This window comes from Stegodyphus dumicola, chromosome 9 (assembly GCF_044657685.1).
Source record: "Stegodyphus dumicola isolate Sdum_Otavi_A_Nest chromosome 9, ASM4465768v1".
Lineage (NCBI taxonomy): Eukaryota > Metazoa > Arthropoda > Arachnida > Araneae > Eresidae > Stegodyphus > Stegodyphus dumicola.
In genome coordinates, this window is record NC_140776.1 from 114,083,877 (window position 1) to 114,097,765 (window position 13,889).

The 13,889-nt window shown below is 32.7% G+C and overlaps 1 protein-coding gene across 3 annotated transcripts in view; it reads left to right on the forward strand.

Moving 5' to 3' along the window:
• LOC118195955 (apoptosis-resistant E3 ubiquitin protein ligase 1) overlaps nucleotides 1–13,889 on the forward strand; it is a 164,320-nt gene that overhangs the window by 90,575 nt on the left and 59,856 nt on the right. For all 3 annotated transcript variants that reach the window (XM_085823943.1, XM_085823944.1, XM_085823945.1), the window contains one exon: nucleotides 5,599–5,784. In XM_085823943.1, coding sequence (XP_085680069.1) covers nucleotides 5,599–5,784 — 186 coding nt within the window. The remainder of the gene's footprint in view (nucleotides 1–5,598; nucleotides 5,785–13,889) is intronic.

Below are 13,889 nucleotides of genomic sequence, written 5' to 3' on the forward strand. Positions count from 1 at the left end.
ACTAGCAGTCGTCAACCCTTAGAACTTCACGAACCAATACATATATAATTTTATATTTGGCGGACCACTAATATGAATTAAAAAATAAAAAAGTAAATACATTTATACAATAATAATTAGCAAACTACACATATTTCGTTAACATTGAAAAATTACATGAAAAGTACAAAAATCTTACCTTATTGTACAGAAAGCTTCACATTTCCATATCACTGAAAAGGAACTTCACAAAAAGCAAGAACAAATTGACAAAAGCAAAGCAGTATCAATAAACTGATAGTGTTATGCGGCAAATTTTTTATTATTGTAAACATAATAATCATCCCTTACTCAGCAATGGCGCGGTCCATTAACAGTTAGACAAAACAAAAACAGAAACTTCCAGTGATGCAATTATAAACAAGAATGCAGATGGTTCTCATTAAAATCCATCAATTGACACGAGCATATGTTTGTAATTCAAAAGGGAAGAGAATTTCAGTTCGCGCTAATATAACAGCAGCATATCCATGGATGCCAACTCTCACTTTTAAATGTCGCTAGATACACCTGTAAAAGTAGCTAAAATTTTTTTAAAAAGTATAATCCATATTCCATAATAGCTTTTGTTACTCTTCATTTTTTAAACTGAATCTACATAAAGATACAAGTGTTTTTTCTAGGACTAGCGGCGATGTTTTCCCAAACTGTGATTTCTCGTGTGTAACTACAGTGAGCGGCTTTCAGCAGTTTAAGTGATAAAGATATAAATAATGTTCCAATTTTTCTGCAGACCAGCAAAAAGTTATTACGGACCACCAGTTGGCGACCACTGATCTGTACTATTTAAATCTATGCATGTTTGTGGTATTATCTCCTCCCGATCAGAGGGAAGTTGAGTTTCGAGAGAGGTACCTCCGAATTTCAAAAGTTCATGGGTAACCATTTCGATCGTGCTTATCTTTGTACGACTTTGATTAGCCAAAATATTAGTTAAAAACTCTTAAAATGTTAATTTTTGCCCTCATTTTCCAAGTGGCAACAGTCTCGCTCAGAAAAGTGTTGCCATTGCTCACTTTCAGATCATAGAGTTTGTTAATAAAAAAATTTGTAAGTTTTAAAAAATAAGAAATAAAAATAGCATTGCCAAACATTGAATATATTATTATTTGATGAAAAAGAAAAGTTTAAAGTTGTAAAAACATTTAGCAGAATTAGCAATAAAAGCTCCCTAAGATTATATATTGTGCAGACATTGAAGACAAAAGTTTTAAACTTAACCAATTTATTAACAATATATATAAAAATAAAAACACAATGAATAAATTTAATCAATATCAGAAACTTAAAGAGTGTAACATAATCATTATCAAAAATTACACTTAGTTGATCATTCATTAACCCCAAGGGTTTTTCCTTTAAAGAATATTACACTATTAATGATACAGTAAATATTTTACCTGATCTTTAAATACTGGCATTCAATATGCGAAAAACATATCACAAAACAGAAACTACGCGGTCATTATGAAATTCACTTCACTATCAATAAGTCCATGCTTTGTGGTCAGGAAGGCACCTGAAAAATTAAACTAAATCCTTGAGTGCACTTAAACTGCCGAAAGCCGCTCACTGTAGTTACACACGAGAAATCACAGTTTGGGAAAACATCGCCGCTAGTCCTAGAAAAAACACTTGTATATGTCGCCTTCATGAAACAGGATGTCGCCCGCTGCAGTTGCTCACCAGAAATCACAGGTTGGAATCTATTGCCGCCAAACCGTAGAAACAGGATGCCGCCCACGGCAGTTGCTCACATTGTAGCCGCTTTTCAGAATCCAGAAAAAGTCATCTTTGGACTGGAATCACGGCATTAATTGCTGGACAGCACGCATCGCAATATCGTCTTCCAATGGGGGCTGGAATGGCACACCACGGAGCAATGAAACAGGAACCAGAAGGGATAAGCCAGAGCGACGCGAGATACTTATACCTGAAGTAGACATGACGTCATCTCATGGCAACCAATGAGCTATCGGCACGACTCAGCTTTCCAGATGACGTAACATCAACTTTTGTTTTTGCATCTTAATTAGGCTGGAACAGTCCGTTTTTAATACACACAGTGGCAGTGAAAAACGAAGTAGAAGTAATTGCTCTATCACTTTAAAATAAGAACTAAACCTTATGTTAAAGTTAGAATTATTTCAAGGAGGGGAGATGATGCAGAAAGAGGGTTATAATAGGTCATATTTTCCAACATTATTATATAAGGTTATGTTCTGACATTGAAGAAAGCATACTGTTTAATGTCACTTCTTTGTATGTTGAAAATTTGTTGGTAATGTCAGCATTTTAAATAAAAAACTGCTGTTGGCACCTTTCTTGTTTCAGATTAAGGTAATTGGCATGGTATGTTATTGCTACATTAATTCTTTTAATGATATTGAGGAAAAGTTGTTATATTACATTAATTCTTTTAATGCTATTGAGGAAAAGTTGTTATATTACATTAATTCTTTTAATGATGTTGAGAAAAAGTTGTTATATTACATTAAATTTAAATCATGATGTCATATTTTTGTGTATTAACCACGAATGTCAAAATTTTGTTTACTGGTTTGGCAACAAAAAAATTGTTTATGAATTGGTTGTTGCTTGGAAAGAATAAACTGATTTCATTCATACTGAAATATGCATTTAATTTTCAGGTGTACATAGAACTTGCAAATTTTGCTTTGGCCGCAGCCCACTCATCTGGTGGGCTATTCTACTATGGAGTTTGTTATTAAATTGCAAAATGTTTTATGCGCATCCCTTAAAAATCTGATCTATTAGAGGCTATAGCATAATTGAAAAGTCAAAACTAATGAATTGCAGACCCTTTAAGTTCTTTTGTCTTTTAACTTAAATTTTTTTTTTACAAATAAATGCTACTTTGTGTATTCCTTGTAAACTTAAGTGAAATTTAGAAATATAATTTTGATTCGTTGAAGTGCAGTAAAATGATCAGAGCTACCTTTAAATTTGCGAAACATAATAAATTATGTTGAACAGAAAATGTGTGATATGTGGGGATTCTAGGTGTAAGAGTGAGTGTTTTAAGAATGGGGAAGATCTGAATCTATAAAATGGACAGCAGCTAGTTTAGTGCAAAATCAGCGAGAGCTGCTAATATATGTGCTTTCATTTCATCTTTTTATGTTTCTTCTGTCATTTGATATCTGCAGAAATATTCTTCCACTAAAATGGACCACCACATATAATCACATGCATAAATATTTATTTTTCCAGCTGAACATAACAAAACAATTACATATATAAATGTAAAAAGTACCATTTACATATGTTTATAGCAATATATGTAAATTATGTAAAGGTCTGTGGTAAAAAAAAAAAAAAAAAAAAAAAAAAAAAAAAAAAAAAGACATTCTTGCTGATCTCTTAAGCTTTAAATGAAAGAAATGGGAATTCAATTCTGTTATGGAAAATGTATTTTGTGTAAAGTGGTTCTGATAGATTTTATGTTTGTATGTTTGTCCATTTTTTAAAGTGAAAAATTAGCTGGTAAATTTATAAAACATATTTTTGTCATAACTGTAAAACCAAAAGTGAAAATTGATGGGGAAAAGAAGTCAATTAAAAACATAAAGTTTGTTATATCAGATTTTCGTTCATTTGTATGTTTGTTACAACCATATGAAATAACTTTATAAGGTATTTTCTCTCTTCTTTCTGCATGCCTTCAAGTCCCGGTGAGAGCATTGCTCATTTTTCACATCTTCTGCTTTAAAATGACGTACTGATTTTAAGTGCACCAAGATTTAGTGACTAAGCCTCCTAATCCCCGGTGTCCCTTTTAAAGGGGAATATATAAGGTATTTTCTCCCTCTTTTCTGCATGCCATCATGGTGTAACGGTAGCACACTTACTGCCTATTTGAGAGGTCCAGGTACGAGTGGGGAGAGCATTGCTCATTTTTCACATCTTCTGCTTCAAAATAACATAATGTATCTACAACATTATGTAGGGTGGTTCACTAATTCGTGTGCAAACTTCTGGGAGCAGTAGATTGGGATCAAAGATGAATAGGATCAGATGGTAATGCAGAATCAGAAATACAGTCATAATGGATAGAGGAAGTTGTTGGTTAACAGTAAAAAGTCTCCACCAGAAGTACATTCCTGAGATATTTCCTGTTGATACTCATCTATTTCACAAAGGTAATATGATGGAAAGTTTCTCAAGTGTTGAGTTAGCAGATATGCACTTAGCCTGTGGAGCTGCTGATTTTAATGTGCAAGCCACCTCATCGAGTAGCATTCCTGACAGAGAAATGCTACTCGATGAGGTGCGTTCCAAACTACCAGATATTTACATGGCTATACCAAAGATTATGTGAAATAGATTCCTATGAGAAATGTGCTATGAACTGGAAATAATAGCTTGGACCCATGAAAATCAAAGAAATGATGCTTTGCCATGCAGAAGACACTGCCATTGCACAAGCAATCACTATTCATTTTGATCTTCAAACCATTATCTGGAGGGTCCTGAACTCACACCTATTGCACCCAAACTGTGAATAGCATGTACAGCTACAGCAGCTTCATAAATACCAATAGAAGGTTGCTTATACTTATATATAGAGGAGGTGTAGATCTCTCTTTTCAGCTTCCATCTTATTTACAGACGAGGCGTACTTCACCAAGTAAAGATATTACATTGACTAAAGTTGCAAATATGGGTGGTGGAGAACAGTCATTCTATAGATGCATGTGCAGTACACTGCCAGTTTGCTGTCAATGTTTGGTGCAGCTGTAGGGGATCCCTTTGTAATCCAATGGATCCAGCAATCATTGTACCATGATATATGTGGCTCCAATAAGATGAAGCTCTAGAGCATTTTTAAACCATGGCATTTGAGAGCCCTTAAACTCGCATTTGGACAGCAGTAAATCAGGCATGACTAGACCTATCCTTAGTGGTTTTTTTTTTTTTTTTTTTTTTTTTTTTTTTTTAAACTCTACTGGGGCTACATGAAGGATATGGTGTACAATACTCAGCAGACAGTGAGGAGGATCTCATTGCGTGCATTTGCAAAACTGCCACAGCTGTTCAAGAGACACCCATAATATTTTCTTGCAGTGGTTATATCAAGTTTGTGTTGTAGCAGGTAGCTAAAACTTCAAACACCTTTTGTTATCTCTCTTAATAAAGCAATTATTGCATTTTGATACTTAAAATAATGTTCTTCATTTATGTGTTAATCTTTTAATTCTTATGTTCTACGCATATTTTCACATGACAATGGCTTTTCTTACCTTGCATTGCTATCTGATCTTAATTTGTCTTTGAAAGTTCTACTTCTCGTAGAAGTTTGTACATGTAGTAGTGAATTAGCCCGTGTAGTAGCTGGGCCCCAAAATTTCATTAGTTATAACTAAAAATTAGTTGTTTGCTTCAGCTAGATTTGACTGCATATCCTAAATTGTTGACTTTTTTAATAAACCTAAGGCTACATGATATGGATTGTCTACCATTATGTTTAATGTTTTTATTTATTTATTTATTTAAATTATAAAAGTGGTTTAGTTATGTTCACTTGAATATTTTCAGGTACACCCATGCCCATCTTATAAAAGGCCTGCAAATCTCAAACTTAAATATTATGAATTTGCTGGAAAAATTGTTGGGAAATGCTTATATGAATCTGCTTTAGGAAGCTCATATCGCCAACTAGTCAAAGCTAAATTTTCCAGATCATTTTTAGCACAATTAATTGGCCTAAGTGTACATTATAAGGTAATTACAAGTTTTTAAAATGATTTTCATATTTTATTGTAATTTTGAAAATTTTTAAATTATTTTCCTTACTTTTTATTTCTTACCAGGGACTTACTGTATTCTTTGGTACAAATATTGCTTTTATTATTATTATTATTATTATTATTATTATTTACTGTTAAATTTGGTGTTTAAAATTAATAAATTGTGTTTCTAAATATTTTTTGGCTTAAAGCAGTAGTTTCTACCACTGCATTACAGCACTATAGGCCATTTTGAATGATGATCAAGAGTACTGCAGGTGGATGTATTTATCATTTTTTGCTAAAAAATTATTAAATCTTTAATGCATTTATCTTTATAACTTTAACAGGTAATCTATATACTACTACTCCTACTAATTTTCTACAAGGATTATCAAATAGAAACAACAGTTTGAGGTTTGTTTAAAACTGTGGAAAACTTTGTGTGCTAAATAAAATAAAATGAATTTAAATCAAGTGTTTAGATACCATGGAACATTCCAGTCGTGCTTATCTCTATTATGTCTCAGGCTTGTTGATATGAAAGCACTCACCTTCAATTAAGCTGCTGTTGTGACTTAGCCTCATACAATTATAAGGCTAGCATAAATAATTCATACATTTTGAAAAGGCTATATTTTCAAAAGTGTTACATGTACACACATGAAAGATATGTGAAAAGAACCACATGCTCACTAAGTGTATACACCCTCTACAAATGTTCAATATGTGTTCCTTTGGTGACAAGACATACATCCAGATGATAATTGAGCTCATTCCATACATTTTGTAGCATAGTTCTGTCAATTATATGCACTGCAACATTCTTTGAGCTCGACTAAGGATTGTAGTAGTGAGGGTATGTAAACAAGATCTTTAACATACCCCCACACACACACACAGGAAGAAATCACAGAATGTTAATTCAGGGGATCTGGGAGGCCAGGGAAACAAAAGTAGGTAGTTCTCACCAATAATTCAACGATGCAGAAATTCATTGTTTAGGTAGTCACAAATGGGGTTGTGCCAATGAGCAGGTGCCCCATCTTGTTGGAAGACAAAAATCCCTGAAGTCAGCACTGAATTGCGGGAGCAACCGCAACTGCCACATATCCAAGTAATATCTGGACACAGTTTGCTCAGCAAAGAAAAATGGCCCATACATCTTTTTGACACTGCACAAAAAATTATTCACTTTTAGGGAATCTCTTTCAATTGTTATAACTGCACATGGATTTCTCCATGCCCCAGAAACGTACATTATGATAATTCGTATTCCTGAATAAGTGGAGCATTGCTTCATTGCTGAATATCAACTTGGCGGCCAAACCTTCGTCCTTCAATGCTTCCTGCATGGTGATGCAAAAATCTAGTTGACGAGTGTAATCTTCTGGCCTTAATTGTTATAGGAGCTCCATGCACTATGCTTTGAAATGCAACTGTTGATGCAAAATCTTCCACAAAGTTTTTTGTGGTATTCCAAGTTCATGGCTTGCTCAGGACGTTGATTTTTTTGGACTGTGCAGGAAGCTATTTCTGACTCTCTACACTGTTTCTCTTGTTACTTCTGGTCGATGAGTGCTTTTCCCTTTACACAAGCAACCAGTGTCCTTGAATTGCCAATTGCAAAGTGTTTTGTTTACATGGCAGTTCTTTTCCATACTCTCTTCTGAAAGTGCATTGAATAGCTATAACAGATGAACATCTGTCATATTCAAGCACACAAAAACTTTTTTCTTGCTTTCCTTCCATTTCTGACAGGTACTGACCTTGTACTGCCACACCCGATCAGAAAGATAACGGATTCATGGCGCTGCCACCTGGATTACACAATACAAACTTGGTGAGATTGTGGTTCTTTTCATATATCTTTCATGTGTGAATACTTTTGAAAATATAGCCTTTCCAAATCGAATGAATCATTTATGCTCTAGCCCTGTATTATCTATTCCATTGCCCATGATTCACATGTAGCCCATGTCATGATTGATAATAATCAATTGGGTAATTTTTGGAAAATATATATTATTGCTTAGCTAAATGAAGTGAATATATGTCTTTAACACATTTACTGTCAGAGAAACTGATATTTCCATTCTCAGAAGCCAGATTGTAAAATAGTGTTGTAATGGTTAAAAATGTTCCTTGTAGTTTACTAGTAAAACTAGAAAAAATGGAAAAACATTTTATTTTCAAGTTTAGTGTAATATTTTTTTTCTGCTCTAGAGCATCAGTGATGCAACAAGCTCAACATTGTCTGCAATAATAAGGACATATTGTCTATCTTTCATGTGCCTTTGACACTGTGTCTCATTAGTATTCTAAGAAATGATTAGCATATTTCATAAAGCCACAGTTTAAAAGAAATAAAATATATAATTGGATAATGAAAAATTAAATTTATGAAAGAATATAGAAAATCTTTTCAAATAATAACAAAGTACAGATGTGTTGAATGATTCCTATTTCAAAATGTTGAAGCAAATTAAAATTGTAAAAAATACACATATACCTACACATTGAATGATCAGCTCTAAAGATGATATAATGTAGCAAATTATATATAATACAGTAAATGTAGAAATGTAGCAAATTATATATAATTTTAAAGCATGAAAAAATACGAAAATTATAAACTGATTGCAAACAAAGTGTCACCTGTGTAGGAAACTACTGCATTACTACTTCATGACTTATAGTGTATTTTACAGCAATTCAGGCAATATCCTCCTTTGTCTGGGCAGTCACAGTGCTCATATATGGTGTCTGTACATAACAGTCAATAATTATGGATGTCTGTCTTCAGTCTCAGAATTTCATGTTTCTGAGGTGTTCACTGCTCCTTCTGATTCGCTCACAGAATCCCAACTGTAGTCTTCATTGTTTTTGCTCTCATAATCTGAAAGGTCACTCTTTTCTAATAATTCTAATGCTTTGGAATCAGTCAAATTTTTAGTTACTTTCCTTTTCTTGGGCTGTGAAGGTCCTGCCGTAATTGTTCCCTCTGTCATTTTTAAAAAATGCACATTAAAATATTCAAACACAAAATGTGAAAAACCACACTTGTAAAAAAAGAAAAATAATGCTTCACTTACAATTCTACCAGGGCTGTGGAGTCTGTAGGGAAAATGACCGATTCCCGGAATTTTAAAGACTCCGACTCCCTCATATATATATATATATATTTAAATGTTGTATAATCTTAAATTCACTTAGTTCAAAAATAAGTGTTTTTAATACTTGCGCAATAACTGCAAAGATAATAATAATTTATTTACTAAAGTATTGATTATATTATCTCCTAATATAAATTTAATAGAAGTATCTAAAAAGAGTGAACCCATATGTAGGAAGTTAATTCCGAAAATTATGTTTTAAAGTAACTTGAATGTAAATTGTTAAAAATGTTTTACGGGAACTTGAATTAAATCATGAATAACAAAATTTCAAACTTTGAAAAAGAAATTAAATTAAAAGAAAGTAATTATCGCTATTGATCAGAAATTAGTTCATTTTTTAAGGGGAACAAACCAACTCCCATTCAATGAACAATAATTAATAAATATGAAGGTGTTTTGTCTTTTACTCAAGTAATAATTGTTATGCCAAACTGGCAAATTAAGTTAAGCCAAATAGTTCCGGGAAGTGATTGGATTTAGAACCAAAATAGAGTACCAAAGAACTCATTCTGAATTAAGCATTTTCGCTAATACAAATTTTGAAATTTTGAAAAGCAATTTATGTAGTAAAATTGATAAAATACTTGAGTAAATGTCCCCCGATACCTTTGCTTTTGTGCATCTTAATTCAAAACTATTTGTATAAAAATTAAACATTGGTAATCTTAATTGGAATTATGAAATAGAACTCAAAGTAATTGAAATAAACATTAGAAAATTAAGAAACATAATGCTATCTTTGCAAAATCAAATCAAATAATAAAAATTGAAATTAATATATATATATATATATATATATATATATATATATAATAAGAAAAAAGGGAATTTACATGAAGATATAAAAGGCCAGAAAATGCGTAAATTAACTTACGTTCTTACTAGTGGGATGCGGGTAAAGTATTCTCTTCGGTGTCTTGCTCAGAACGGGGTGTGTCCGAAATTCCTTATCGGCAGCAGGGACTTTGAATTATTTCAGGTGGCGAAACTTGTGAGAAGTAATTTATGGGACATAGGAGGGACTAGGAATGCTTGAGGGACGTTAGTTGCGGAGTTCTTATGTGAGTGAAAACATCTGTTAAAATTTTGAATATACTAACTAGTGAATGGAAATTAATTAATTTCTGGCTAATTGTCATGTCGTAATGAGGAAGAAATTAAGAAAAGGAAAAAAGTAATTTTCACTGTCAAAGAGCTATTTGACAGACTAAAGATTATGAAATAGGGTCATTTTTTTAGTAACAGTCTAAGAAAAGTCTGAAAACAATTACCTTTATACATTATATACAACTTTGTAATTACACTATGTACAAATCCTCCAACTGATAGTCATCCAACTTACACCGCCTTCTCAGGTTTAGGAACAAATTGTCATATCCCTATCAGTTAAATGATTTAGAGTGAGTATTTAATGCCTGTTTTTATAAGACTATGGTTTATAAATTGATTAGGTATTAGATTATTTTTGAGAATTTTAATTAGGAGCAAAATTTTGTGTTGTAGATCTATCGTATCTGTGCAATTATTTTTACTACATTGTATTTGATTTATTATTGTATTACTAATAACTTTTTTGGAGATGTTGGAAGTCAGTCCAATTTATTAATTTGTTTTTGGTCAAACAGTAAATTTTTTTTGTAGTTAATGATTTGATGATCGAGATAGTCAATGTTATTTTGTGCATTACAGTCAAAAGTCGTTAATCCGGACTCATCGGGACTTCGGCGATTCCGGATTATTGATTTTTCCGGATTATAGATCATCAGTTTAAATCGCGTAAGATGGCATGCAGAAATTCTAAAATTAAAAATATGAAACCGTAATTTATGAAATAAAGAACAATTATGATCTAAAGGGTATCAAAATTTACAAAAAAAAAAGCTTCATATTTATTTGTTTACTTTATTAAACATTTCTTTCAATCAAAATCGTAAAAAACAACCTTATATTTAGCATAGGTATAATGAAACACTCAATCGATTTCGAGGGCAGCTAAAGGTCCCTCCTCATCAGGAGAAAGAAATACATAGAAAGAAGAAAATAGGAGAAGGAGTCACAGAAACACGTAGTGCTTATCAGCACTGCACGTGGTTATAACTAGATTTTTAATCAGAGTTGCACTGGCCGCCTACTTTTACTGAGCCAGGCTGTCTGATCAAGCATAAAGAAATATTAGCGAAGTTAAAATAGGGAGCGAGGGGTAAATGCACCTTACGCTCAAAATCTGAACTTCAAATAATGGAAAGCAACCACTGAACGGATTTTTATACCCTCTGGTAGTACCAAGCGCGAGGAGGTAACGCCATCTATCGGCAAAAATAATTGAATTAAGATAGTAGAATTTTAAAGGCATTAGGAAGGACTGGATTGGACTTCAAATCATTAACTAAACTTTCTAAATCTTTGTGAATGTGAAAAGCCTCAAGAAAATCCAATTCGCCTATGGAAGAAGCCTTTTGGATGATTTTTGCAGACCCAAAATCAAAATTATGGTTAAAAGTCCAGCTATGATACGCTATTGAAGACTTGTTAATTTCGCCTTTTTTGAATCTTCGTATCAAGGAACATGAATCTTATGTCATATATAAGATTCATGTTCCTTGATACGAAACATGAATCTTCGTATCAAGGAACATGAATCTTATGTCAAAAAAGGCGAAATTAACAAGTCTTCAATAGCGTATCATAGCTGGACTTTTAACCATAATTTTGATTTTGGGTCTGCAAAAATCATCCAAAAGGCTTCTTCCATAGGCAAATTGGATTTTCTTGAGGCTTTTCACATTCACAAAGATTTAGAAAGTTTAGTTAATGATTTGAAGTCCAATCCAGTCCTTCCTAATGCCTTTAAAATTCTACTATCTTAATTCAATTATTTTTGCCGATAGATGGCGTTACCTCCTCGCGCTTGGTACTACCAGAGGGTATAAAAATCCGTTCAGTGGTTGCTTTCCATTATTTGAAGTTCAGATTTTGAGCGTAAGGTGCATTTACCCCTCGCTCCCTATTTTAACTTCGCTAATATTTCTTTATGCTTGATCAGACAGCCTGGCTCAGTAAAAGTAGGCGGCCAGTGCAACTCTGATTAAAAATCTAGTTATAACCACGTGCAGTGCTGATAAGCACTACGTGTTTCTGTGACTCCTTCTCCTATTTTCTTCTTTCTATGTATTTCTTTCTCCTGATGAGGAGGGACCTTTAGCTGCCCTCGAAATCGATTGAGTGTTTCATTATACCTACGCTAAATATAAGGTTGTTTTTTACGATTTTGATTGTCACATTAGCGTGTTTCTCTTCTAGTCTATTTCTTTCAATGTAAGTTGTTTAAGTTGCTTCATTTTATGTGATAATACTTTCTCTTTAATTCTATAAACAGACATAATTTTTTGTTAAGTTACAAAGTTCTGCTGTTCAAGTCCCGTTAATTGCTGTGCCGAGAATACCAACTTAACTTGTCAATCGAAATTTTTTCTTTTTCACTAACCTCTCTGTCACATTCTTCATGTCTTTATCCATTTTTTGCAGCAATTCCACTTTTTGTTTGATGGACATCGAAACATACTTTCGTTTTGTATGATCCTTTGGGAGCTCCAGCATTGGAAATTCTATTTGACATAATCGAAAGTTCAAGTTTACTTTTATAGTATTGCTCTTACAGTCTGCAAAAAATAATAAGCCGGATCCAATTTGAAAATTAATGAACAACGCAATCATCAACATTAACTGAAATAGATAATTAGATAATTTTAGCTTATGCCGTTCGTTATACATAAAACGCGCACGCGAAAACGTATTCTGTGCTTGCGCACACGCAAATGTGCAGTCGTAAGAGGTCTTAAGCGCACGCATAAACGCCCATGTGCATGTGTCAATGCAGCACATGCGCAGAAAGTTTTTAGCTTTGAGGTCCGGATTATGGGTGTCCGAATTAATGACTTTTGACTGTATTAGTTTTATCAAATGTAAGGCATTTTGAATACTCCGAGATTTATCCCATTTATCCTTTACTTATCCCATCTCTTTTTAAAAGATGTATATTTAATTGGAAAGGGATTGTTTTCATTTGTGAAATATATGACAGATAAAGTAAGAATAAAAATGTTATGAATATTTTGAATTAACTGTTTCATCTCTTATACTAGATACTATATTACAGTACTATCTCATTTGTCATAGGAGATGTTAATGTATTGTTATTTAAAAAATAGACTGAATGTTCACATTGAAAGTGTTATTTACATATTTTCCCAAGTAAGTATTTTTGTACTAAAAAGTAAATTTAACTATACGAAATGCAGAATTAATATAAATTTGATACAATATTTTATGTTCAGTTAACTGTTAAGTTGTCCTTTAAATTTTAACCTTCTGCCTAGTCCTAGAACCTGTCATCCACCATAGAAGCTTAGAAAAGTCGAATAACTGTGACCTAACCAGAAGCATTTTTTAGTATTTTAAGGTTGATTGAAATAAAATTCTGAATATTGTGCCAAAAGTAAATAAACTCGATTAAAACTCAGATTGAAAAAAAAAAAATGGAATTTTGGGTAAAGTGTGCAGGAATGTGATTGCTGAAGATACGGTGCTTTCTTTTTGTTTTTTATAAATGGGTTTGACATGGAAAGTTTATATATCAAAGGTGGAATGGAAAGATGGTCATTGTGTATCATGACAAAGAAATTCAATGCCAGTAATAAGTGCTTTGTAGGTTTGATTTCCATATTAAACAATGTAAATCTTATATTTTTGAAAACCTGAAATTATTAAACAAGTCTGCAAAGAGGCGAAATTCATTAATTAAGTTTCATCCAACCCACTGCTCCTCCTTCCAGAGAAAAAGAAAAGAAAACTTTTGAAAAGAAGTATCTGAATAATAGAAAAGAAATGGATTGCTTTCTCATTCTAAGCACTTATTTGTGTC